At 34.3% G+C, this 27,690-nt stretch overlaps 2 protein-coding genes across 2 annotated transcripts in view; both read right to left on the bottom strand.

The window, feature by feature from the left end:
* LOC127987694 (uncharacterized) overlaps window positions 1–27,690 on the bottom strand; it is a 2,462,016-nt gene that overhangs the window by 169,988 nt on the left and 2,264,338 nt on the right. The gene's annotated exons all lie outside the window — the stretch shown is intronic.
* Window positions 5,685–10,653, bottom strand: LOC127987707 (protein NLRC3-like). Its single transcript, XM_052590069.1, has 6 exons — window positions 10,465–10,653; window positions 10,129–10,235; window positions 8,349–8,453; window positions 8,060–8,144; window positions 7,611–7,806; window positions 5,685–7,519 (listed from the first exon to the last, which is right to left on the bottom strand). The coding sequence occupies exons 2-6, from the start codon at window positions 10,170–10,172 to the stop codon at window positions 5,685–5,687; spliced, it is 2,265 nt and encodes a 754-aa protein (XP_052446029.1). The 5' UTR covers window positions 10,173–10,235; window positions 10,465–10,653.

The following is a 27,690-nucleotide window of genomic DNA, read 5'->3' as shown; positions in this document are numbered from 1 at the left end:
AACTATAATCTCCTAAATACCTTTCAATTTGATCTTATTTTAATAGTTCTGACAACATATTTCTCAAGTTTTCACACATTACTGAAAATTTAAAGAGGGGACACTATATTAGTTATCTATTTTCATATTGTGCATATAATAGTACTCACAGAAGGACTAATTTACTTGAAAATAGGCAATTTATGTATTCCCTTGTATTTTTAACCGATTTAAAAGTGAAACTAAGGCAAAATCCTGTGCTCCGTTGATAAATAACGTTACTTTAATATTCAAATCCGGTATCATGATCAACTTCCGATTTATATATCAAAGGTTTATGTTCACATGGCTGTTTTCTTTTCTATTCACTAAGCAATTTTCTATGAACCCGTGCTGTCTTCTGTTCTAATAAAAAGCTTAGGCTATGACAATAGCTTCGAAAGAATTGGCTATTGAACATAAACTGTTGAGAAATAAAATGGAAGTTGATCATGATACTCGATTTAAATATATTAAAGTGATTTTATCTACCAACTGCTTTGTCTCTGAATATATCTTGAAGTATTTAGTATTTATCCTGTGGCGCCATCGTGTGGACAACATAAGCAATGTGGCCTTCATTTCCCATTAAAATCTAATTTACTAAAAGCAGCAGGTAAATGCAGTCTCTTTTAAAATCCCTTACCAGTCACCCCACATTTTTGGCATGGAGACAGAAATGACATGCACAAAATAAAAGGGTTTCTGCTCATGATTTTTTCTGACTAGATACATAATCAACATATGTTCACAAAGCTGACACTTCAAAGTTTACTGTTCAGGAATCAGAATCACTCAGACGGTTATGATAATAGAGATATATAAGCTCAAACATAAAAACAAAAATAAAAATATTAAAAACATATTTTTCAAATGTATTTAAAAAATTGTTGATGTAGGATATGAGTTTAGCAACACAGTGTAGCTAAAGCCAAAATTCTACCAAAGCTTCATGTGAAAATGTCATAATCTAATCTGTAAAACTGTGAATTTTATGAAATATTTTCTAAGGCCATGTCATGTGTGTTTTTAGAGAAGGCTAATCAAATTGATTTATGGCACTTGTCATCTCTGTAAAATCTCACAAGCAAACATTCCTGTGCTGTCTGTATGTGTGTTGGCTTTGACCCAACACCCAACACCAAGCCAACATAATTATTCAGACCTGTAGCACCGAGCCCAGAATCATGCTGTGTTTCCACCGTCGGGTCAGAAACTCCTCAGCGCTTCATTAAAACACCCTTTACACGCCTCACTGGAACAACGTCACACAACTCCATCATTTCACCAACAAAGAAGTTATCAGAAAACTAATAATGGATAAGTCACTGGAACCAGCGTGATCACAAAAACATGATAAAAGCAGACGTTTGTTTGCATGCTTTGTTAAAGATTTACATGGAGCGTAGACGAGTTAGGACCGATAAAACATGTTACTATACACTACACTAAATAATACACTATTGTGATCGTCTGAATGAGAAGCTGACGTCTGATTTCTTCAAGCAGTCTTACCATGTTTACTATGGTAATGTTAATGGCTAGTGTGCACAGTCTTTATCACTTATAAATATTTCTGCCTGAAAAAATGTAATGTCTTTAACATTATGAAATGATCCTCAGCACTGATGCTCTCCAGACTCAGAGAAACTCCAGCTTCATTCATAACCTCCTCTAACCTAAACTCAGAGACCCAGTTGGCCAAAAAACCCTGGACGTTGTCCCAGAAGTGACAGTGGTAACCAGACTGACCCTGACTTTATGAAATTACATTGAAACATAGAAACATACATACACATACACTTCAATCCTCAGTTTGTAGTCAGTAAACATGATCACATTCAGCAGTCACAGCAGAAGTTAGAGACAGAATTTAACTGAAGGTTCAGACAGGTGTGTGTGTGTGTACAATTATCACTGCTCCTCTCCTGACACACATCACATGTCAGGGAAAAAAGCGACTCGTTGATTCTCATAGTGTACCTCCGTCATCTTCCTGGCGTTTCTCAGGGTTGCTTCCAAGTCCTGGTAGTTCAGAAACTTCATTATTACCACCCGTGGCGATGTATTGACCATCTTGAAACAAAGCTTCATGTCCGTACTGTCTGTATTCAGTTATTTCTCTGAATAAATTACGATGTGTATATTTTTAATGTCCTGATTGAGAAACATCTATTTCAGACTCTCCAAGATCACGGATATGTTTACTAGCATTAGCTACTGTTTCCAAGTAAAGTGTATGCTTAATTAATAATAATTTAACCACTATTTAAATCATTACCTGCTTCAAAATGAATGCTGTTAACGAAATCATTGTTGAAACATTTGCATCTAGCAGCTACTGTATGAATAAAACTCTGTAACAGAATTATATAAACAATGAATAACTGTTCAAGGCGAATAAAGGTATACGTGTATACAAACCATAAATCAGATTTCAGAATGAGCACTTTGTCATTTGTTATATGTTGAGGCCGTGTCTGTCTGATTTTATTTAACAGCTATTTAGAACTTCCGCTTTTCTAACTTAAAATGCAGCCTTTTGTGATTTGATAAATGCATTACCCCATATCACAATTTAGAGTTTATTTTGATTAATTGTACAGTCCTGGGCCAGGTTTCCTGATAATGATTGATCTTAGAGCTTAAGAGTTTATTCTATGAGTAATTTTGCGATCGTTCTTTATTGTTTCACATGCATTTCTTAACAATGCACTTAACACAGTTGCACGTAGCTGTGCTTTAAGTGCTACTTAGGAGCCGCTGTCCGTTTGTCAAGTGCTGATATGTCTTCTTACAGAATGGATCTTAATTGTAGTAAACTATTGTTTATTGACATTAACCTAATGCTGCATTCCAGACAGAGAACTTGGATATACTAATTATAACACAATACAATATTGTATTATATTATAGTCTTTAATATTATACTTTACATAATAATATATAACATATTTAATATATTTATAATGTAAGGTAAAAAAATGTTAGCCTGAATGCACTGTAGGTCGCTTTGGATAAAAGCGTCTGCTAAATGCATCAATTTATTTAAATGTATTTATTTATATGTAATAGAGAGAGAGAATGTAGAGAATGTGGAATGTAGAATTCAAGAGTTGGAGAAGTTCTGTCCTCAATTATGTGGCAAATGATCTAGGTCCAAGTTAACAGATGGATCTTCTAACCAAACACTACAGATTGTCACAAAACTTACCTCAGTATCTCTAATTTGCAATTTTTATTTTTCAGTCCAGTGCAGAGGATCTTCACTCCTGAATCCTGCAGATTATTATTGTTCATGTTCAGCTCTTTCAGATTGTTATCTGATCCAAGAACTGAAGCCAGAGCTGGACAGCTTTTGTCTGTTAAGCCACAATCATTTAACCTACAAGAGAAATAAATCAAATCAGAGTTAGATACATGTAATATATTTGTTAAATATAATATTATATATATATATATATATATATATATATATATATATATATATATATATATATATATATATATATATATATATATATTTAATAAAATATGTAAATGGATAACAGATATAGATCATTAATGGCAATGGGTTATACATTTAAAAGTGCTCATCTATTATCTGGATGAGTGTCTTGAGGTGGAGAATCTGGAGGTTAATCATTTATGCATTGAGGTTATGCAAGAGTAAATCTCCTTTATAGCAGAAGTTGTAGAAGTTGAACTGCATATTGGAGTAGAAATAACCATGGAACAATGTGTTTTATAATAACATGATGTGGTTCTTCTGTAGCTAACTAAACAGGATCAGGTTTTCCAAAAGCTTTGTAAGCCTATTAAGTTTGTAAAAACAATTGTACGACTGATCTTAATATCATGCTCTGTTTCCCAAAAGCATCGTAACTTAAGTAGCACTTGAAAATCATCGTAGATCTACGGGTTCTCTGAAGTAATCGTGAAGCCCTTAGTGCATCATAAGAAGACAGATTTATGCAGTCACCTGCAGGACAATCAGCAGATTACACCTTTAACTTGATTCAAGTGCAATGTGATTATAATAAGGATTTTATTGTACACTTTATGACTCATTTTCTTCATTTTTTTTATTAATTTATAAATGAAATAATTAAAAACGGCTGAAAAAATTGAAATACACATTTAAAGTAAATGAATGAAAAAAAAGAATAAGAGATGTAGGAAATGCTTCAAAGACTGGGGGAGAAGTATGTCAATGACTTGCTGAAGTGCACAAAAACCAGCTGTGTATTGGACCCGGAAATAACGTGTATCTCTCTCTCTCTCTGTCTCTCTACTGTATATAAATAAATACATTTAAATAAATGTATGCATTTAGCAGATGCTTTTGTCATGATCCGGTCACTACATATCTTTTTATCCACACAGACTTTCAAAAGACACAGTACACACTGGACTAAATTTCCCATAAACCCCTGCCTAGGAACTCATTATTGAAACACCTGTTTCCTATCAGTGGCACTATAAAGGTTGCACTCCTCCACACTCACATTGCGAAGTCCTGTTTAGTTCTGTCTGGCATTTCCACACATTTTCCTAGTGTTTGTTCCTTCTGTGTTTGACTTTGGATTGTGTACACTGACTTTGATTCACTGCCACCTGCCCCGACCTTTGCCTGGTATTGTTACTGATTTCTGGATATCCCTTGACCCTCTTGATGCGGTTTCTGATTTCTGGATATCCCTTGACCCTCTTGATGCTGTTTCTGATTTCTGTCTGTCTGACCCCTCTATAAATGCATACTGCAATTGGATCCTAACGTCTCTGACTCCACACCACAGCTTTCAAAGCGACTTACAGTGCATTTAGGCTAACTTTTTTTTAACCTAACATTAAATTTAAATATATAAAGTATGTTATATATTATTATGTAAAGTATAATATTAAAGACTATAATATAATACAATATTGTATTGTGTTATAATTAGTATATCCAAGTTGTCTGTCTGGAACGCAGCATTAGGATAACGTCAATAAATGATAGTGTACTACAATTAAGTATAGTATCGCAATATTTTCCATGGCAATACTGTATTGATACATGGATGCCAAGTATCAATCTTTCAGTATACTATTTGGTAGAATAATAAAATCAATTTCTAGACAATCCACTAGACAGTGGTGTTGAGTTTTCTGGTGAGCTCAGCTGGGTCGCCTTCAGCGTGCAGCAAGTTAGTAAAATAAAGATGACGCCATTGCAGAAAGTTATCAGGAAAGCCCCTTCTTCATTTTAATGCAGATGTATGGACTTGCTTTGGATTTGTAAACAAGGAGGGGATGTAATTAGGTATGCACTGAATTTTCGGCATCCGCAAATTATCAAAGAGAAAACAGACCAAAAATGTGAGCAAAAAAGCTACATATAATAATAGTAATATTATTCAATAATACAAGTGTGTGTGTGTGTGTGTGTGTGTGTGTGTGTGTGTGTGTGTGTGTGTGTGTGTGTGTGTGTGTGTGTTCACTGCTGTCTGTGTGTACTTTGGGTGGGTTAAATGAAGAGCACGAATTCTGAGTATGGGTCACCACACTGGCTGTATGTCACTCACTGATTCACTAAATCAGCGGTGTCCAAGCCTGCTATGTATCAATGTAGATTAATGTAATTTTAAGAAGAGAACAAAACATGACAAAATATATTAAATAACTTACAGAGCTCTTTTGCAGGTTTTGATGACTGCTGATAATCTAATGAGACACTCGTCTGATTTCTTGAATTTCTGAAGCTCAAACTCCTCCAGCTCCTCCTCTGATGTCAACAACACAAAGACCAAAGCAGACCACTGGGCAGGTGAAAGATCAGCAGATGAGAGACTTCCTTTGCTAAGGTGGGTCTGAATGTCTTTCACCAGAGTTTGGTCGTTCAGTTCATTCAGACAGTAGAACAGATTGATGGATCTCTCTGGAGACAGATTAGACTCTAATTTCTGCTTGATGTACTGAACTATTTCCTCTTTGCTCTGCTCATTTCTATTTTCCAGTGTCAACAGACCCTGTAAGAGTCTCTGATTGGACTGGATTGACAAACCAAGGAGGAAACGAAGAAAAAGATCCAGGTGTCCATTATCACTCTCTAGTGCCTTGTCCACTGCAGTCTTGAGCAAATCAATCATGGTTTCACTTTTATATTTCCATTTTGTAGATGCATGAACAAATATACTTTTCTTGTTAATGTCTAGAAACAGATGTGCATAAAGGGCTGCAATAAACTCTTGAATGCTCAAGTGAACGAAGCAGTACATGGTACCAAGAAGGATCCCTGTTTCCTCCTTAAAGATCTGGGTACACATGCCTGAGTACACTGATGCCTTATAGACGTCAATACCACAGGCTTCCAGATCTGTGTCATAGAAGATCACATTGTTTCTTTCCAGCTGATCAAATGCCAGTTTCCCAAGTGAATAGATGGCATCTTTATCCCAGGAAACATCTGGTGTATGTTCTCCATCATACTTTCGTCTGCTCTGCTGGATCTGAAATCTGAGGAAGTGTGTGTACATTTGTGTCAGAGTCTTAGGAGTGTCTTCAGTATTTGACTCCTGCAGTGTTTTGGAGACTTCATCAGCCTGATTGTTTTTCACAACATTATTTCTTTTCTCTTCAAAAATGTTCTGGAGAACAGTGGCTGAAATCCAGCAGAAGACTGGGATGTGGCACATGATAAAGAGACTCTTTGATTGTTTAACATGATCAATGATTTCTTTGGCCTGATTCTCATGCGTGAATCTTTTTCTGAAGTACTCCTCCTTTTGTGCATCATTGAATCCTCGTATCTCTGTCAGCCGGTCGATACAGTCAGGAGGAATCTTACTGGCAGCTGCTGGTCTGCTGGTGATCCAGATGAGAGCAGAAGGAAGCAGATTTCCCTTGATGAGGTTCGTCAGGAGAACATCCAGAGAGGCTGGTGATGAAGCATCAGACAATGTTTCATTATCCTTAAAGTTTACAGGAAGACGACATTCATCCAATCCATCAAGAATGAACAAGACTTTGAATTGATTTCTTCTCGTAAGGTTCAGTCCTTTTGTCTCTGGGAAAAACTGAGTTATAAGGTCCATCAAACTTAGTTTTTCTTTCTCCTTTAAGTTCATCTCTCTAAATGGAAGAGGAAATATGAAGCTGATATCTTGATTTTCTTTTCCTTCGGCCCAATCCAGAACAAACTTCTGCACAGAGACTGATTTTCCGATGCCAGCAACTCCTTTTGTCAGCACAGTTCTGATCTGCTTGTCTTGTTCAGGTGCTTCAAACAAATGTTTGCACTCAACCTGTATCTCCTGTGATTCATGACGTCTGGAAGCAACTTCAATCTGTCTCACCTCATGTTCAGTATTGACTTGTTCACTACAACCCTGAGTGATATAGAGATCTGTGTAGATGTTCTTCAGAAGTGTAGAGTCACCTTGCTTTGCAATTCCTTCAAACACACATTGATACTTCTTCTTTAGGCTACACTTTAGCTGATGAATGAAGATCAGCTCATCTGAACAGAAACAAAAATAGATATTGTTTAATCTTATTTTCTCTCCTAAATTTATAATTCACAATCTGACAGATGATCATGAGTCTCTTACCTTCTAGAGTATCAGCAGCTTCATCTTGCTTCATCTCTCTCAGGAAGTAGAGCGTGAGATCAAGAGCTGCTTCTTTCATTCTGCATCTGTTCTCATTAAAGTCCTTCACAAAGTATTGTAAGTTCTCTTTTTGTAATATTTTCTTAAACTTTTCCAGTTCTTTCTTCAGAAATGTGATTATTTTGCTCTCAAGATCCTAAAAAGACAAGAGTTAACAGAAAAAAATCTATATTTGGTAAAAATGATTTATTCAGTTGTTAAAAATATTCATCAAAAAATCAAGTTGAGACAAACATTAATTTGCTGCACATATGAATAAAAATAGTCTTTCATTCTTATTTGGTGCGTTCTTAAAAAGGGAAATTAGAAATAAAGGTTATGTCAATCTTATTCAATAACATATTTGTTTATTATAATTATTAAATATTCCTGAAAATGTGTTTTATTACCTGGAAGATCTGCAGGAGACTGTCTGTAAAATTCTTGTGGTTCCTGTGAGACTGTAAATCTGGATCTAATGTTTCGTACTGAAGCCTGATAGTAAATAAAATAAATCAAAATACTTTTTAGGAATTTTTTTTGGAAAAATATGACCAAAATATCTGGTAAACATTTTAGCAAAGAGAAATACAATAAGTGATAAATAAATGGACAATATATATTTTTATGATAATTATTCACTGATAAACTTTATAACACAGCCTATGTGTAAACAAAAATAAGAAACAGATCAAATACCATTTGGTTCGTGATGTTGTTTCTTCACTGAAGACTGGTCCTTCATCCTTTGACCAGTCACTCTTCACAGACACAGAGTTGGACACATGTGAGTCTGATCTTACACTAATGACACAAAGAACAAAACACTTTACTACAGGAGCTCCTTCAGTCTCATTTAAAGAGCTTCACTGTTGAGGATGGTAATGAAGCACAGTATAGACATGCATTTGTTCATCTATGACTATGGAGAGATAGAAAGACATATTCATGTTTGGCTGCACAATCTATTTTCCATCGTTAGTTTATACCTCCTTGTGTCTGCTTGTGTGATTGTGTTACTGGAAAGAAGCTCCAGACTGAGTTCAATAAAGAGAAAATCATTCATTTATTGTTTTATTTCATTAATTTATATCCCAAGCATCTTAGTGTATAAATAAGAGAGCACAACATTATAATGTAAAGGATAATAAATACCGTTTGGTTTATTGTATTTTATGTACAGTGTATTTAGGTGTGGTTTATTGTATTTTATGTACAGTGTATTTAGGTGTGTTTTATTGTGTTTTATGTACAGTGTATTTAGGTGTGGTTTATTGTATTTTATGTACAATGTATTTAGCTGCGGTTTATTGTATTTTATGTACAGTGTATTTAGCTGTGGTTTATTGTATTTTATGTACAGTGTATTTAGGTGTGGTTTATTGTATTATCTGTACAGTGCATTTAGCTGTGGTTTATTGTATTTTATGTACAGTGTATTTAGGTGTAGTTTATTGTATTTTATGTACAGTGTATTTAGGTGTAGTTTACTGTATTTTATGTACAGTGTATTTAGCTGTGGTTTATTGTATTTTATGTACAGTGTATTTAGGTGTCGTTTATTGTATTTTATGTACAGTGTATTCAGGTGTGTATATCTGATGGTGTACACAGGAAGCTGGGAAAAAATGCACTGCAGCTTCATAAAGCGTGCTGTACACAAGCTAACCTTTTGGGTCGTACGGCTCAGGAACAGAGTTATTAATAAATCTTAAACACTGAATCCAAACAAAGAGGGTTTGCTTTCTCATCCAAACACACAGCGTCTCCACAACATGACGACAACACTACAACTCACTGAAGCCTCGTCTTCTCTTTGTGTTAACCTTTGAACAGCATTACACAAATATTTCAAATTGTGATGCACACATTTGTGAAATTAATATCTGGACTTCAGTCAAGGCATTTTAATCATTTCTGGATCAATGTTCTCTGTTAGAAAGAATAAATCACTTTACAGGAGACTGTGACCTTGTAACTTTGAAGATCTTACACAAACAGATAAATTACACACTAAAGAAAGATTTAAACAATAAAAAGCAGTAATGTGTGGAGTAATTTTTAATGTCTGACAATCAATGTATAACCTAAGCGACTGTAAAATGACTGTAAATTATGATTCTGATTTTCAGTTCTGATATATTTATCATCTATTGGCTACGTTTAAAAGATTAAATCTATGCTTTTATCCAAAGCGACTTACATTGCATTCAAGCTAACAATTTTCTCCTAACATCTGTTCCCTGGGATTTGAACCCCCAACCTTGTGCTCATTAATGCAATGCTCTACCACTTGAGCTACAGGAACACAAAATATCAATGTTGTTTTTGAATTATTATTTTTAATTAGGAAGTTAGTAAGTTCTGCAAATCATTTGTAAATATAACACAAAGTTTGCTACGGTTTAGTTTTTTCCAGCAAACCTCTGAAACTGCAGCAGTGTTTAAAATGATTGTTTGAAAACAGACTCAGTCTTACCTCTGTTTCTGTGAGAGACTCATCTTTCCTCTCTTCTCTGACATACTGCAGCTAAACTGTCATTGATCAGCACTGGCTTGAGACAACAATCTGCTGTTCAGTGTGACCTGGAGATGAAGAGGTTAATGAGATCAAGAAATATGTTCAGTTAGCAGCAACAGCAACAAAAACACTATATAAAATAAAGTGAGCTACAAACGAAAGTACTGCCATGCAAAATAACTGAAATAACTGAACAACCAAATGGTCTTAATGAGAAATGTCTGGTTTAAAAACACTTTCGATTTCGCATCACAAAAACAACAACATAAAACAGAAGCGGAAATACGGAGACACCTTCAGAAACACATTCGTTTTCAATAAAACACCCTTATTGAAAACATACTTGCAGTCTTGTGCACTAAGAAGTAGTATATGAAAAAGCTAAGCTTGTAAATGAAAAATGTTTTCTAGGACATGGCCTGCATCAAATCTAACGAGTAACGCTTTCTCTTGCTACCTGCGTGTTTTCTGCAGTTACTTTCGTTTTCTTCTTCTTCGTGGGTTTTACTGGAGAGTCTCGAGCGAGCTGAACAGTTACTGCCACCTGCTGTACTGGAGAGAGGGTATTACACCTAATACATTTAAACACTGCATTATTATTTTCTCTGTTCCTGGACTGTTATCTATCATGTTTATTGCAAATGACGCACATGCAGAGATTTATATTTCTTACTTTAAATTATTTATATTCATATAAAGATGTAGTATTAATACTTGTTCTACAGTTTCTGCTTCTTTATGTTTATTGGCTCAATGTCCACATCGGTGTATATCTGATCGGACAGTGAATGAAGCTGCGAGTAGCATCTGCCTGCAAAACCAGAGGCTGAATTATCAGGACCGCAATTTTAGGACCGCATTTCTAGGACCCTGGGTTTTAGTGACAATGCCACCTACTGAATTAGAGGACCAGTGGAGATGGATGACAATCAAATTCTTATTTGTTCAACATTAAAACAACTGTGATGCATTTCATTGTAAAGTTAACGTAGCCGAAGTGTTCGTGATTTGCTAAATAGTCTTGAATGCATGTAACCATCAAATATTAGCCTCTGATTCGTTTCACGAAAAAGCTTGTTAATTACTGCATGAGGATTGTGTACTCTTTTGTAAGAAGATGACTTTTAATTGTCACTATGGCAATATCAGTGAAAATGTACAGTACTGATTAAAATAAATACCCCAGTGCTGTTCTTATTTTAGGTGAGGATTTCAATATGGTTGTAAACAGTGATTTAGACAGGTTTCCCCCTAGAGCTGCTTCTATAAGTCCTATTATGGATAATTTCATGTTGTGTTTTTGTGTTGTTGATGTATGGAGAGAAATGTATCCACAGCAGAGACTCTATACATGGAGCAGCAAGGACCGCTCTAAGCAGTCCCGAATAAATAACTGGCTCATTTCTCAAAGCCTAACAAATAGTTATAAACCAGTCATCATTCATGCTACACCTCTTACAGATCACAGTGCAGTCTCTCTTAGTGTTTGTCTTTCTGCATCCCTTGATTTCAGCTCACCTCCTTCTTATTGGAAATTGAACAACTCTCTTCTCCATTTTGAAGATGATAAGATGAATATTACATTATTGATTGAGCAGTACTGCAGGGGTGGACTGGCCATCTCGGGCACAGGGACTTTTCCCGGTGGGCCGGCCCACCCGATACACAAATATATATATAAATATATAATATAAATATATATATCTCTCTCTTTTGGATGACACAATGGATGAGTCGATCGCGTGGATGATAAGGAGTGTGTTTTGTTTTCATGTGAGTATTTTACCCTCCCTCCCTGTTAGTTTGGTCTACTCCATTACGTATCTTGAAACACGCCCCCTTTCATGTCGTCTAATTTAGAGAGAGACAGACAGACAGATTTATCCATTACCGGTACTGGTACAGCGAATTTCTCTGAGCAGCAGGCCAATGTATACTTTCACTTAAAACATAACCGACTGTGTTTACAAGAATACTTGCAGTAACAATTATTTTGAGATAATTTTGTGTCTATGTTTTCATTCAGAAGTTACGATACGTGAAAGATGAATCAGTTCTGTGTGCATTGTCTGAAACGCTGATCTCATCACGTGCTTTAAACAAGTGCATGCAAGCTCGAACACGCGCTAATTGTTTAAAGGGTTAGCTCATCGAAAAATCAAAATTATGTCATTAATGATTCACCCTCATGTCGTTCCAAACCAATCTTGGTAACAAAGGTTAAGATATTTTAGATTTAGTCCGAGAGCTCTCAGTCCCTCCATTGAAACTGTGTGTATGGTATACTGTCCATGTCCAGAAAGGTAAGAAAAACATCTTCAAAGTAGTCCATGTGACATCAGAGGGTCAGTTAGAATATTTTGAAGCATCAAAAATACATATTGGTCCAAAAAGAGGCCGGCTGCAAAAAGGAGTCAATCCCATAGTAACTCCAGCTTCATACATTTTTTAATAGCTAACGCTGCCTATTCAAACACGTTTTGAAAGTTTTTTTTTAATCCAATAACACAATGCATGGTCCATATACGATGATCACCGAATTACTCACATTTTATCACTACACACCTGATTATGAACATGAAAAGAGAAACTTTCCAGCGCACACCGATCTCTGAAAAGCGATGCAAAGAAGTACCTTCAGCCTCAGATGTCGACATCAGGGGGCAATGACCAAGCGTCAATACGTGACAATAAGGGGTGAGGTGTTGGACAGAAATACAGAGCTCTTGTATGAAACTCTAGATGGCGCAGTCTGATAGCTCTAACTCACTCTGACCTAATGACATCATTATCACATGGCACAGCTGATTGGTTTACTGATTGGCTGATTTGGGATTCAATATATTTATCGAATTAATTGCCCCTTTTGATTAAAATATCTCACTGGGTGGACCCCCAATCTGCCCTGGCCCAGTTGCTCATGCATATGTTGTATACACAGAAGCTATGCCTCTGAATTGAGCTGTAAAATATCTTGTGTAGATCTGTCTCAATCAACCTTAACAAGTGATGTACTATATTAAAATACACAAATATAAAGTTAATTTGACAGCAAGTTGTCTTACAACTGAAATCTTTTCAGTATCATTGGGATATATAAAAATTAAAGTTATTTTTGAGATTACAGACATTTTTATTTATTTAATTATTATTATTTATTTGTTTACTTCAAGTCAATCTATTGTATGCTTTAAATTTTAAACTGAAGCCCAAAAGGAATTGTTATCTTGTGGCTCCCTCTGGTGAACCAAGTTAGTATTAATTCCCACTGAAATAAATGGATGATAAGAGAGAGAAAGAGAGAGAGAAGACTTTTTTTATTTGTTGTTGTTGTTGTTTTATTGTACCGACAGCTTGTAACCATTTGTAGTCCTCATGCCTCTGCAGAACTCCTTGGTGTCATCCTGCCACAGCCTCTGCTGCAGATTACTCCTATAATCATTTAATGATAATAAAATTCACCTTTCAAGACTGAATGACACCTTAAAATAACAGTAGACTATTGATTGATTGACTGCAATACAACCTAATGAATTTAAACAAGAGTTTTATTAAGACTGAAACACAGAAATAAGATATGGGTTATGTAACCTGTGTTATTACATTTCACAGATACAAATGCAAATATGTAATTTGTTTTATGCAGTTAAACAAAAGCCTAATATGAGAATAATGTTTTTTGTGCAGAAGACAGGTGTTGAAGCCACAGTAGGCACTGTTGTGCAGTCTGATGGGATGTACTGCAGCGTGCCTAAAGTGCTGTTATTCCTTAAGATGTTTTCTGAAATAAGAAAGGAAATACTTTCATGAGTGTTTGAAAATGGGACGTGATGTAAAAGTGCAAAGGTACACGTAGATGTTTGGGGTGAATCTGACATTCATTTTCTTCCAAACTATAAAGTAAAAATATTTGAAAATTAACTCAGAAAAAGTCAGGATCACTTTGAACAGTAATCAATTAAAAGAACAAGCAAACCTAAAAAGGAAAGATTTTTATGATGGTTTGAATATGAGACAATGTAAAAGTCTTATGCACGCATGCTTGGGGTATTTGCCTTTAATTATCTCCAATACTATACAGTAAAATGACTTGGAAATGAATACAGTAATAGTCAGGGTGACTGTGAGCAGGAATCAACTGAAAGAACGAGAACACCTCGAAAGAAAAAAGTGATGAGTGTTTGAAAATGGGTAATGGTGCAAATGCTAGAATGCACTTTGTTTTTAGAGTGATTTTGTCATTAATTTTCTCCAAAACTATACAGTAAAATGACTTGAAAATTTAAATGGTACTAGTTAGGGTGACTGTGAACTTGAATCAATTGGAAGAAAGGACAAACCTATTAAGGAAAGCTTTTTATTAGTAAGTGCTTTTTATGAGAAAGTGTGAGAATGAACAATGAGTTTTGGAGTGATTTAACTTTAATTTGTACAGAAATTATACAATAGATTTAACTTGAAAATTAACACAGTAATAGTCATGTTCACTGTAAACAAGTATCATTTTAAAGGTGTAGGCACACACACACACATATATATATACCTGAGGTGTCGTTGGTCTTTTAAGATCCCCAGTAGACAGGCTCACTCCAGTCACTCCAAAACTTGGACTCTCCACAGGAGGACTGTATACGAGCCCTGACCTGGAACTCATAGCGTTTTTTTGAGGGAAAAGGCAAACTGAAGGAGGTCCTGGGGCCTGGAGTGGTGTTCTAGGGAAGAGAGAGATATAAACTTTGCCATTTTGAATTTGGTTGTTAGACGCCCACAGGTTGAAAATGAATTTTCAAGAACAATTTATACGACATGGTCTTTGAAATTCATTAGTCTAGTCGTCAAGCACTGGGACTTTATGTTATCTCAGCAAATCACTTTAACATTTAATAAAGTTCCAACAAGATATAACATATGGCATAGTAACAAGTTCATTTTTAAAAATGCTAATGACTATTATTATTATTTGTGCAAATTTTACTGAATGTATTATTCCACAGGAAAGAAACAAGTGGCATGTTCTCATGACTGAGTCATTGAATAATTCACACAATCAATGACGGACTGGCCATCTGGAGCACCAGGATTTTTTCCCACTGGGACTTTGACCAATGTGGGCTGGCCCATTGCATAAATACACACACACACACACACACACACACACATACATAGATACATACACATACATATACATATACATACACACACACACACACACACACACACACATATATATATATATATATATATGACTCAAGTTGGCCACGCAGGCCATTCATTTTATATATACAATATATATAATAAATATTATGTATATATATATACATATATATATATATATATATATATATATATATATATATATATATATATATATAATACATTGAAAAATCTATGTCAAAATGTTTAAATTAGCCAATCAAATCCAAGAAGGCGGGATTTACTGTTCACAGAAGCTGAGCAGTTCACCACTTGAATGCAAGCTGAGGTAAGATGTAAGCAGCTGAATCGTGAGACAATTCAGCGATACTTGGCAACTCTGTTTACAATAAGAAAATCTTAAACAACAAACATTACTTTTCAGGGATACAAACTACTACTGGCCTTTTCAAATTTATTAATGCGATGTTATTCATCACAATTTAATTTAGGAGTGACTGTTTGTAAAGCTCTATTCAGGACTTCTTCTGTAAGTAATTTGTTTAAAAATTTACTACTAATAATTGTCAAATTTATTCTGTCTAGAACATTGTAAACGTGAATACTTTCACTTTCAAGTGCAGTGATTAGAAAAATAATATATTTCCTATTATCTATTAAAATATAATTTGCTATTTCACATGCATTACACACTGGCGGTCAAATGTTTGAAATAATTAAGACTTTTTAGCATTTTCTGAAAGACTGAATTTATTTGATCAACACTACAATAAATATTAATCTTATGAAATAGGGCCGATTACACAAAAAAAGTGTTTTTTCTATTAAATATAATTTAAAATGTTATTTATTTCTGATTAAAGCTGTATTTTCAGCATCATTCCTCCAGTCTTCAGTGTCACATGATCTTCAGAAATCAAAATAATATACTGATTTGCTGCTTAATTATTTTCAGTTATTATTTGTGATCAATTATTACTAATGGTTATTATTATTATCAATAGGCCTACTGAAAACTGTTTTTGATTAATATTTTTGTGGATACTGTGAAACTTTATTTGGTAAAGAACAACATTTATTTGAAATATAAATAATCTATAAGTAGCCTATAAATATCTTTACTGTCACTGAATGCTACCGTGTTAAATAAAAGTATTAATTTACCCATAAAATATACAGCAGCACAATTGTTTTAAACATTGAAAATAATCAGAAATGTTCCTTGAGCAGCAAATCAGCTTATTATAATGATTTCTGAAGACTAATAGAAAGGTACAATAAAATCAGTCCACAATCTCCAAAACATTCCAATTCTTAAAATTCTTCTAAATTATTTAATATTGGTCATATACACCAGGAAAGGCAAATTATAACGTAAAGAAGTATACCTGTCATTCATTAAAGGGTTAATCCACCCCAAACTGAACATTTTGTCATTAATCACTTACCCTCATGTCGTTCCAAACCTGTAAAAGCTTTCTTCATCTTCAGAACACAATTTAAGATATTTTAGATGAAAACCAGAAGGCTTGAGACTGTCCCATAGACTGCCAAATAAATAACAGTGTCAAGATCCAGAAAAGGTATGAAAGTCATCATCAGAATACTCCATCTGCCATCAGACGTGCAATCTGGGTTATATGAAGCGATGGGGACACTTTTTATAAACTAAGACAACAAAAATAATGACTTTATTCAGTAATTCTTTTGTCAACGTTGCTGCACAGTTTCTACATGTTTTTAGCTTTCATTTGAAATAAAACAGCACATCCTTGTAGCGCGGATGATACAGAAAATCATATGCAGCATACGGTGATATTGAGTGTTGACAAATGAATTACTGAATGAAGTCGTTATTTTTGTTTTCTTCATTTACAAAAAGTGTCCCCATCGCTTCATATAACCCAGATTGCTCTGATGGCAGATGGAGTATTCTGATGATGACTTTCATACCTTTTCTGGACCTTGACACTGTTATTTAGTCATCAGTCTATGGGACAGTCTCAGTCCTCCCGGGGCTGGATTCACAAAGCATTCTTAAGAAGAAATTTCTTCTTAACTGCCGTTTTCTTCTCATTTTTTAACTTAAAAAAAAGTTACCAATATTTTGTATTCCCAAAAATTCTTCTTAAGAATATTCTTATCTTTTTTTCTTAAGATTGTTGTTAAGACAAAACCTAAGAGGAATTCAAATTCTTGAAAAGAATCTTCTTAAAAATCATCGTAAATAACTTCTTAAATTTAGGACAGCCCCAGACTTGTCTTAAATCCCAAACAATGATAATTATTTAATGAATTTATTGGGTTATTTCACATTAATTGTTATATTTAAGCATTAAAACAACAGCTACATATAATACACAGAAGGACTAGGGATGTGCAGGAGTTTTCTGAAGGGACAGATGTCAATGTAATTATTATCGGTCATGATTAGTGTGATTAGTTTTTGCTGACTTCAAAACTCATTAGCAACTCTAAAACGAGTCAGATAGGGAGCTTTAATAGAACGCTGTTAATTTTAGCTTATAAATACATAATCTTTGACCGTGTTCAGTGCATATGAATGCACAGGACACATTTGCTGTAGAAACGCAGACTCACACCGGAAGCGTTCACTCAGATGAGGGAGATCTAAATAATGGCTGTTAATTTCTTCTTAAGAATATATTTGAGAATTTTTCAAGAATTGCACTTACAGTTTTTTACAGACGCTAGGACACATTTCTCAATACTTGGGTCACTTTTGCAAAACTCTTCACACAGTTCTCCTAACCAACTTTCAGCTTGGCAAAGCAGTTCATTTCACATTCAGAATGCACTACAACTACCAAAACACTTTCTTCAGGTCTCAAATCAACTCACTCTTCCATAACACTAGCAAAGGTTGACAGTCCACAAACACACTTTATCCTCCACAAAACAATGATCTAAAAAACACTAACAGCATGTAGCATTATATGATGTTTTCTTGTGTAAAACAAGCATGCATCTCTGTTTATAAGTCACTGCAATATATGTTACTGAAATGAATCAGACATGATGCAGAATTCATCAATATTTTATGTCATTTATTTACAGTTTTTTACAGACGCTTGGACACATTTCTCAATACTTAGGTCACTTTTGCAAAACTCTTCACACAGTTCTCCTAACCAACTTTCAGCTTGGCAAAGCAGTTCATTTCACATTCAGAATGCACTACAACTACCAAAACACTTCATTCAGGTCTCAAATCATCTCAGTCTTCCAGAACAGAACATTTTACAGTGTTTTCTTGTGTAAAACAAGGACACATCTCTGTTTATAATTCACTGCAATATATGTTACTGGAATGAATCAGACATGATGCAGAATTCATCAATATTTTATGTCGTTTATTTTTTTTTATTTTTTTTTTGCAATTTGTAAGTAATTACAAAATAGAAGAATTTGAATCCACATCATCCACTGACACAGATATAAAAATAATGCTAATCTACTAATTGTCCAATTTTTTTTATAGCATTTAATTTTAAGATTTAAAATATATTTCATTCAAATATTACTGTAGAAATGTAGCAAATTGCTGTCTTATTCAGTTTTGTATTGTTATTGTTTTGAACATAAGTTTAACAGTTGTGAAAACAGTATGTAAACGTGCAAATTGGCCTGTTTGTACAAAGAGTTTTGTCAGTTGTTGTGTGTGAGTGAGAAAAGAAGTCATGAAATTTGAGAGATGAAGTCACTGAATGCATTTTGTGCCAAAGCAATGATAACTGATCCTCAGTTTAGCCCACATAGACTTCTGTTGTGCTCACTGTGTGAAGAGTTTTGCAAAAGTGACCTAAGTATTGAGAAATTTGTCCTAGCGTCTGTAAAAAACTGTAAGAACATTCTAATGAACTTCGTAGAATTTATCTTAAGATTTTCATGAATCCGGCCCCCAGTTTTCATCCAAAATATCTTAAACTGTGCTCTGAAGATGAACAGAGCTTTTACAGCTTTGGAACGATATGGGTTTAAGTGATTAATGACACAATTTTAATTTGGGGGTTGAGAATCCCATTAATGTTAATGAAATAAGAATTTCAATTAAAAAAACAATGATAATGCTCTGTCATAATGAGCTGGTGGATTTGGTGTAGTGTGTGCACTTTTTAACCCCAGTCCACCGCTGCAACCAGTCGATACGCAAGTCTAAAACACTGATTTAAAGACTTGCAATAGATGCTTTGGTGTTGCTTGGAGATGAACAAATATGAAAAGAGCATTCAAGCATCACAGCAATAATAGTTTAGTACAGTTTTTTACCAAAAAGCCATTCAGTGTAACAATAATCTTTAAATAGCAAAAAAAACTTGTCTGGCATATTTAGATCAAGAACAAGAACATACTATTTACAGATCACAATGCAAAATTAAGACTGAAACACAAAATTTAAATTAATTCAAGTATTATTTAATTTCAAAAACATTAGAGTAGTCACTTTAGTTGCATTCGAAATGCTTCCTGTGTATATAAAACCACTTTTGTACATTTTAATGTGATTTCAGTATCAGTATGTTTCTCATAAATCATTAAGCCATTCGGGGCCATATGAAATGAATACCTATACAACATCCATGTGCTTCAAATGTGGCTAGGTTTAGTTTCATAAAACAAATGTCCTACCTTCCATACATTGTTGTCTGTCCTGTAACGAACTTCACTCTCAAAGCAGCCGCTGTTCTTTGTAAAATCCCAGTATAGCCACAGTTCAGTGTCTTTTTTCTCCATCACAGACAGACAGGTTGATCGGAGGAGAAAGCTTCACTGATTAGCAACACAATACAGTTTTAATTCATCAACTGGTCAATTATGGTCAAGTCATAATAAATATGAATAATTTCTAATACCATATGATTTGAGATTATGCTCCTGCTCTGTCACCAAACCTCCATCGTCACTGTACAGCCGTGTTTCTAATGTATTAAACCGCTGTGGTGTTTTGTAGGGGAATACACAGCCCACGTTAACACCATCAATCCTGAGATATTCTGGACAATCCAGAGTTTCTCTGTGAGTAAACCTAAGAAAGAAAACACATGATGTTGTCAGTTCTGAAACTTTCATCCAAAAATGCAGGTTTTCTATTTTAACATATTTACCTGCTCCTGAAAGTGTAATTGTGCTCATGCTCAGTCCATGTGCAGTTAATATAGTCCAGATTTATGATAAGACAGTTCATTTCTGGGTAAAGAAGAGAAGAGAAAAACAAGATCGTTAACACTTAAATGCACTTTCATTTATTTTTCATTATAATGAATTATGTAATTTATAAATGTCACAGTACAGCTATATGCTCTGTCTGTAAGGACTGCAAAGAAATATCTACATACAGGAAATATGTACATTTACAGTCTAAATCACAATTTTATACAGTCTTTCTGGTTAAAATTAAATAAAAATATTTAGAACATTTTGATTTAGTCATTATATGGAGAAACTGAACTGAAAGTGTTGTAAGCTCAAGTTGTGTCAAACTGTCTTTGGTTGTGTGAGCACATCACGGACACAGAGAAGCCTTTCTGGAAATAAGCATCTGAATATTATCAACTCTTCAGGCGACGGGTAACTGGAAAATTTCACAATTTCCTGAGGAGTATCACTTCTGCGGTTTAAATGATTGCCATCGGGAGACATATATATGTTAACATATTAGATTTTAACATCTTAACTGTAGTAGAACCACATACTTCCATAGTTTTAAAGAGCATATTAAACCACAAGAAGAGGAAGAAATAAAAAAAAATTCTACAAACCCAACTCCAATCAAACTAATGGGGAAAAAAAATTAAATTTCAAAATAGTGCAGTTGTAAAATACTTACGTGGCTGGGATGATGCAGAGAAAGCAAATGAAGGAATATTCCCAAGGAAAAACCAACTAAAAGCATCATCATCTTGGACAGGGTCGTGCGCTTGTTGTTTTAGATCTGTTTTGGTCTTGCCTGTTCCAACTTAAATATCTGCTGTGTGTGCTGACGTATGTTCAAGAGAAGCCACGTTCTGCTGATGTCTGTTATAAACACAACTGACTGCTAAATGTGTGTTCGAAAGAGAGTAGACATTAAACATTTACATGAAAACACACATATCAAAAACCTACAATAAACTATACTAATATGTTTAAGGAATAAAACTATAGCCTATATTCTGACCTTAATTAGACAATAAAGTACAAGAAGTGCAATCAACAGCAGAATAATTTATTCACATCAGAAATCACTGAAACAAAGTTTTGTCTCAAAACTAATATGCTATCATAGTTGGTGACCGTATCTTTATGCCAGTGGAGTAATTTACTACTAAAGATGAACTGATTATGAATATTATATATATATATATATATATATATATATATATATATATATATATATATATATATATATATATATATATATATAGAGATCGAACAGCAACAACAAAGAAATCACTCAGTGCTCTTGATTTAAAAGCTTCTGTAAGTTTAATAAAGAACAATCTTTAATTTATTCAGTCAAATATGAAATTCTGTTTTACATTTGATTACTTTATTCAATTTCTGTACCTAAAAACTAATGCTAGACATCACTAAAAAAACTAAAAAGAAACTAAAAATCAAGTTTACTTCTAATAATCGTTACTCTATTGTATTTATTTTTGCTGTAGCTCATAGTTAGATAAATAAAAATAATAATAATAATTATGTGCATGTACATATATACCATAATTATGGCAGGCTGATATACTTTAAAATAAACATTTATTATTTCAAAATGTGTTTCTGCATACCCCTCTAACACTGGATAGTTGCGCCCCTGGCATCATATGTGGGAGATATGTTGTGTTAATATTTAGTTTATTTCTTTTTGTGACATTTTCAATGTTTTAAGTGTTACAAACTTATATATATATATATATATATATATATATATATATATATATATATATATATATATATATATACACACACACACACACACACACACACAATGTATACTGTATATCACAATTTTCTATATTTCTGCATAAATATGAACCAAAACATCATCAGATATTTCTTCAGAGGCTATTTGATATGTCAATTGTAATTGATGTAAATCATGTACATTTTCTGTTGTGATTTTTATCCATCAGTGAACTCTAAACTCTAGTGATTTCACAACAAACTTTAGTCTATTAGCAGAATTGACCATGTAGGGTGAAGCAATAGACCAAACTGACAGAAAGCACTTTGAATCATCTGTCAGTGTTTTAAAATAAATCAGTATATGATGGAAATGTTTCTGTTAATGCAACTTCTGCAATAAATGCAGTTTTAAAGTCAGCATTTTTGTGTGGGAGGCTTGCCAAGATTGTTTTATTTAGCAGAGAATCTGCTGCATACTCCGCCACCAAATGTCTAAATAAGTAATAACTAATATATTAATAATAGAGCTAATGTGTTGAACTAATATATATGTGACACATACACACACACAGTGCTGATTTAAAGTTTGTTATACCTTTGCAATTTTCTACATTTCTGCATATGACCCATAACATCCTCAGATTATCACACGATTCCTGAAAGTAGACAGAGAACCCAATCAAACAAATGAGACAAAGATATTTTCTGTCATTTATTTGAGAAAAATGACCCAGTGTTAGATATTTATGTGTAACACATATTGATCATATTTATGCAGTAATATAGGAAATTGTAAAGGGTTCAAAAATGTTCATTCAGCACTGTGTGTGTGTGTGTATATATATATATATATAGAGAGAGAGAAAGAGAGAGAGAGAGAGAGAGAGAGAGAGAGAGAGAGACAGAGAGAGAGTGCATCAATAGCATATCATGCTCTTAAGTAACTTTAATTGCCACATTAGCTCTATTATTAATATATTAGTTATTACTTATTTAGACATTTGGTGGCAGAGTATGCAGCATATTTAAATAAAACCATCTTGGCAAGCCTCCCACATAAAAATGCTGACTTTAAAACTGCATTTATTGCAGAAGTTGCATTAACAGAAACATTTCCGTCATTTACTGAATTTTTTAAAACACTGACAGATGATTCAAAGTGCTTTCTGTCATTTTGGTCTATTGCTTCACCCTACATGGTCAATTCTGCTAATAGACTAAAGTTTGTTGTGAAATCACTAGAGTTAGAGTTTAGAGTTCACTGATGGATAAAAATCACAACAGAAAATGTACATGATTTACATCAATTACAATTGACATATATCAACTTGGTGTATAATGATACGGATCCTTTCATTAAATGGCAGAACTATCAACAGTTGTCTGTTTCAGATACTTCTTTTACTATCAAGCACCACAGCACAATATCAGATGCATTCGAGTTTTAAATGAGAAAAGAGCGCTCCAAAGGCAGTGTAGTGTTGCTGAAGGATGGTGATATATCTGAAAACTCTCCACTATCACAGCTCTCCTGCTCCCGCTCTGCAGTTTATTTCAGGCTCTTCTGCGGTGTAACTGCAACAAACCAGAAGAGGAAGCTCTGGATTCATGTGGTTTGTACATGTGTGTGAGAGGGAAGCGTGTGTGTGTGTGTGTACCTGTGTCTGGTTTCTCTTTTTGTGTCAGAGTCTTTAACAGCAGAGATGTGGCAGCCAGGACTAAGCATCGATCATGAACATGAAATCAAACACATCAGACTATACAAGCTTGTTAGCTGTTACTAAAGCAGTGTGATCTGTCTCTCTAAAAAAGAAAAATAACCACAACAAAAAAAAACATTTTTCATAAGAAAAAGAATCTGCTCCAGTTATTGATAAAACAGAGATCTGTGATACATTAATTATAAGAGAAAATGGCACACAGATCAGTTTGCTATCTAAGCTTTCAGTGAGTATTTCCTCAGACTCAAGTTCAATGCCAGCTCCATGGAGGACAGAGTTGGGGAGGCGGGAGATGGAAATGTAGTTTGAGTTACGGGAACGCTTTCTATTTTTCAAGCTCTTTTTATAACTAAACAGCATTGTGTTCGATGAAGTCATGAATTAGATCACACTTTCCTCTTCAATCACATTTCTCACTGACTATGAGAACATTTTGTGTGCTTTAGGTGAACAAACTTCCTGTTCTTTTGCAACATTTTATCCCATTTGACTGAACGATGTTGATGATGAACGTTATAATCTGAAAAAGAGAGACATAGGATAGAAGTTTGTATAGTGATTACTAAAAAAGGATTTATTATTGACATAAACTGGTATTATTTTGATGGTTTACAGATGTGTTTCCATTTACCTTACGTTTGATTTTGTGCTGCTGCTGATATTTCTGTTTCAATGAGTCCAGTTCTCTCCACAAGCTCTCGTTATCCCTTCAGGAAAGACATTGCAGAGCATTTGATATTTAAATGATATTAGCATTGAGCTATAGTACCATTTAAAGGTTTGCTGTTAGCATGAATGGACTTTTTTAAAGAAATTATTACTTTTATTCAGCAAGGATGTATTAAAAGATTGAAAGTGACAGTAATGACACTGCATCACTTTTATTTTTCTTTCTGTTATCAACTGTGTTTCCCAATCTCTTTCATTTAAATAGATAATTCAACAGTTCATCATAATACCATATAATTGTGGTGATTCAGTCAAGGATGAGAAGTGAGGATTTTCAGCGGAGCATTTTTATTTAATAGACTGAAGAATAAGGTTATATATATATAAAACCATAACCAAACACAACACTGCCTGGGCTATGAAACATAGATATAATAAATGTAACTGATGGTGAGGAATTCGTAAGCACACAAATAATGACTTCTCAAATGGATGATGAACATAATCAGTTCAGAACATAATCAGAAGGTATTCACTACATTAAATGACAGTAAAAGGTAAAATGCAAGAAGTCATTGTGTGTATAATGTATATAGTGCTTGAGAATGAGGCATGTTTGTAAGAGCTTGAATGGACTTTCTCCAAAACTAAACAGTAAAATACCTTGAAAGTGAATAGAGTGATAGTCAGGGGCACTGAATACATATCGATTGAGAAATGAGCTAACCTATAAAGAAACATTTTTTTATGAGTGTTTGAAATAATAATTGACTTAAGGACATATCTAGTGCTGAAGAGCGACTGTAAATTGACTGTAAATTATGATTTTGGTTTTTGATTCTGAGATATTTATCATCTATTGGCTTCTTTTAAAATACCAGTGTTATTTTTGAGTAAAAGTTATGAAGCTCTGAAGTTCTGTAAATCATTTCTAAATATAAAACACAGTTTGTTAAGGTTGTGTTTTTCCCCACAGCAATCCTCTGAAAGTGCAGCAGTGTTTAAAATGATTGTCTGAAAACAGACTCAGTCTTACCTATGTTTGTGTGAGAGACTCATCTTTCCTCTCTTCTCTGACATACTGCAGATGAACAGCTCAACACTGAGATCTTTGTGTCTCTGAAGACGATCAGATGCTCATCATGACCTGGACATGACAATCAGATCAAGATCATGAGAGTTCAGAGGAACAAATGATGAAGAAAATAACTAGTGCTGAATCTTTGAGTTCCCAAGCAATCAATACACAAATTAAATATGCTACAAATATACTGCCATGTAATAATCTCTTCAGATCACTCACAACACACGTCTTTATTTACAGGAACATTATAAGAAGTTTAAATGAAACGGGACAAATTTAATCTTGACAAACTATGTATCATTATAAAGATCTAAGCCTCAAGCATCGACGACAGATCGCTGTTTTTCAATGGAAAGCTTATAAAGACTGTATTTGCTACATTTGTGTAAGGAGTACACATAAAAACATAAGCAATGAAAACCCTGTACATACCAGATCCGTCTTAATAACAACTCATAAACACATCCACAGCTGTAAATCCCGGTTTAGTTAGGAAGGTAAGGGTCCACTGAACGACATCTCATGAAGCACGTGTAGTCCAACGAAGCAATAACGTTGTAATATGGATCATAATTCCTTTGTTTACGTTTCAGTTCTTCAGCGACAGAATTGTTTGCATCAGTTATGCAATAACTCACGATCGGAGACTGTGTCTTCGTAGTAAAAACACGGCATGTTTTTGCAGCGTACAGTCTCACAAACAGAATGAGGCGATCCACCGGAAAAAAGAATGAATGAAAAATAGGCGGAAGATAGTTTATTTGAATTTGGCGCTCCCTCCTGGGAGCTGGTGACGCGCTCTGACGCACCTGTCAGCTGATGGAGGCGGAACTTACAGCGATCGCATTTCCTTTGTTTCTTTTATTTTTTCAACAGTTTTTATATATGTGAGAGTGTGTTTTATGTTGAATGTGTATGTATCTGCATGATAACCATCTGTTTGAGTGCAAATCAGCCCAAATCAGCTCGCTGTATAAGTGGCCATCAGCACTTATTTGCATCGTGATTCATTGTAAAATATGCATTTCTAGCAATCTCAGGAGGATGTTCTGTAATTGGTAAAAAAGTTAAATCTTTTTTTATTTTTCTTACTCAAATTATTCTTATTGTATTTTTCTAGTGCTCAAATAAATCACTTAAATGATGTCTAAAGGGGGTCGCAGACGGGACGAGAAGCGCAGCGCCGCGTCGCGCCACGTCTTTAAAATTCGAGCACATTATTCTCTATGACTGTACACACACAGGCAGCGCCATTCGACGTCTGTCCGCTGTGCCCAGCTACAACTCAGAACGCTGTTCAAATTTCTGCCGCGCCACAGAGCGCCATCTGCATAGTTTTATATTAAAAAACCCCATATGTTATAAACTGAAACTGCACCTAAAATACAGTACATTTGTTTCATTGAAATAAAACATTACAAAGTGTTTGGTTACGTTTTCACCCAGGCTGCATAGTTGCCTAGACAACAGATACAACAAAACAATAACAGACTTAAGTTTCTGTCTAGTGTTTTATAATTGAAAAAAAAAAAACTATGCAGTGGTATGTTTACTGACTAAATAGTTTGTAGAAGCCTTCAATACTATTGGGAAATATATTTTCTTATATTTGGGGGGTGGGGGGTGTAGACATAGTCTCATAAAAATATTTGCAGGAGTCTCATTTTTCATGATATTTTATTCAGATTTGAAACAGAAACTCATGAGACGTGGCTTTCAACCCATTACTTTTCTAGATTGCTCCAGGACTCATTTCATGTATTTTCATATCAAATAAAAAAATATTTAAGAGTGGTAAAAAAAATTCAAGGCACTTCAGTGTCTATAACTTTTTAATATGTTTGAGCATTATCAAATGTGGTTGATAAAAAGTAAATTCCAAAGTGTCTTCTTTCTAAAGACACCACAATTATGTTTAAAACACACTGAAGTAGGAAACTATTACAATTATAAGTTAGGTAGAGCACTTTCATCTGTGAGTCC

This window comes from Carassius gibelio, chromosome B22, assembly GCF_023724105.1.
Source record: "Carassius gibelio isolate Cgi1373 ecotype wild population from Czech Republic chromosome B22, carGib1.2-hapl.c, whole genome shotgun sequence".
Lineage (NCBI taxonomy): Eukaryota > Metazoa > Chordata > Actinopteri > Cypriniformes > Cyprinidae > Carassius > Carassius gibelio.
The sequence above is the reverse complement of the archived record's forward strand: the minus strand, read 5'-3'. Positions and strand labels throughout refer to the sequence as shown.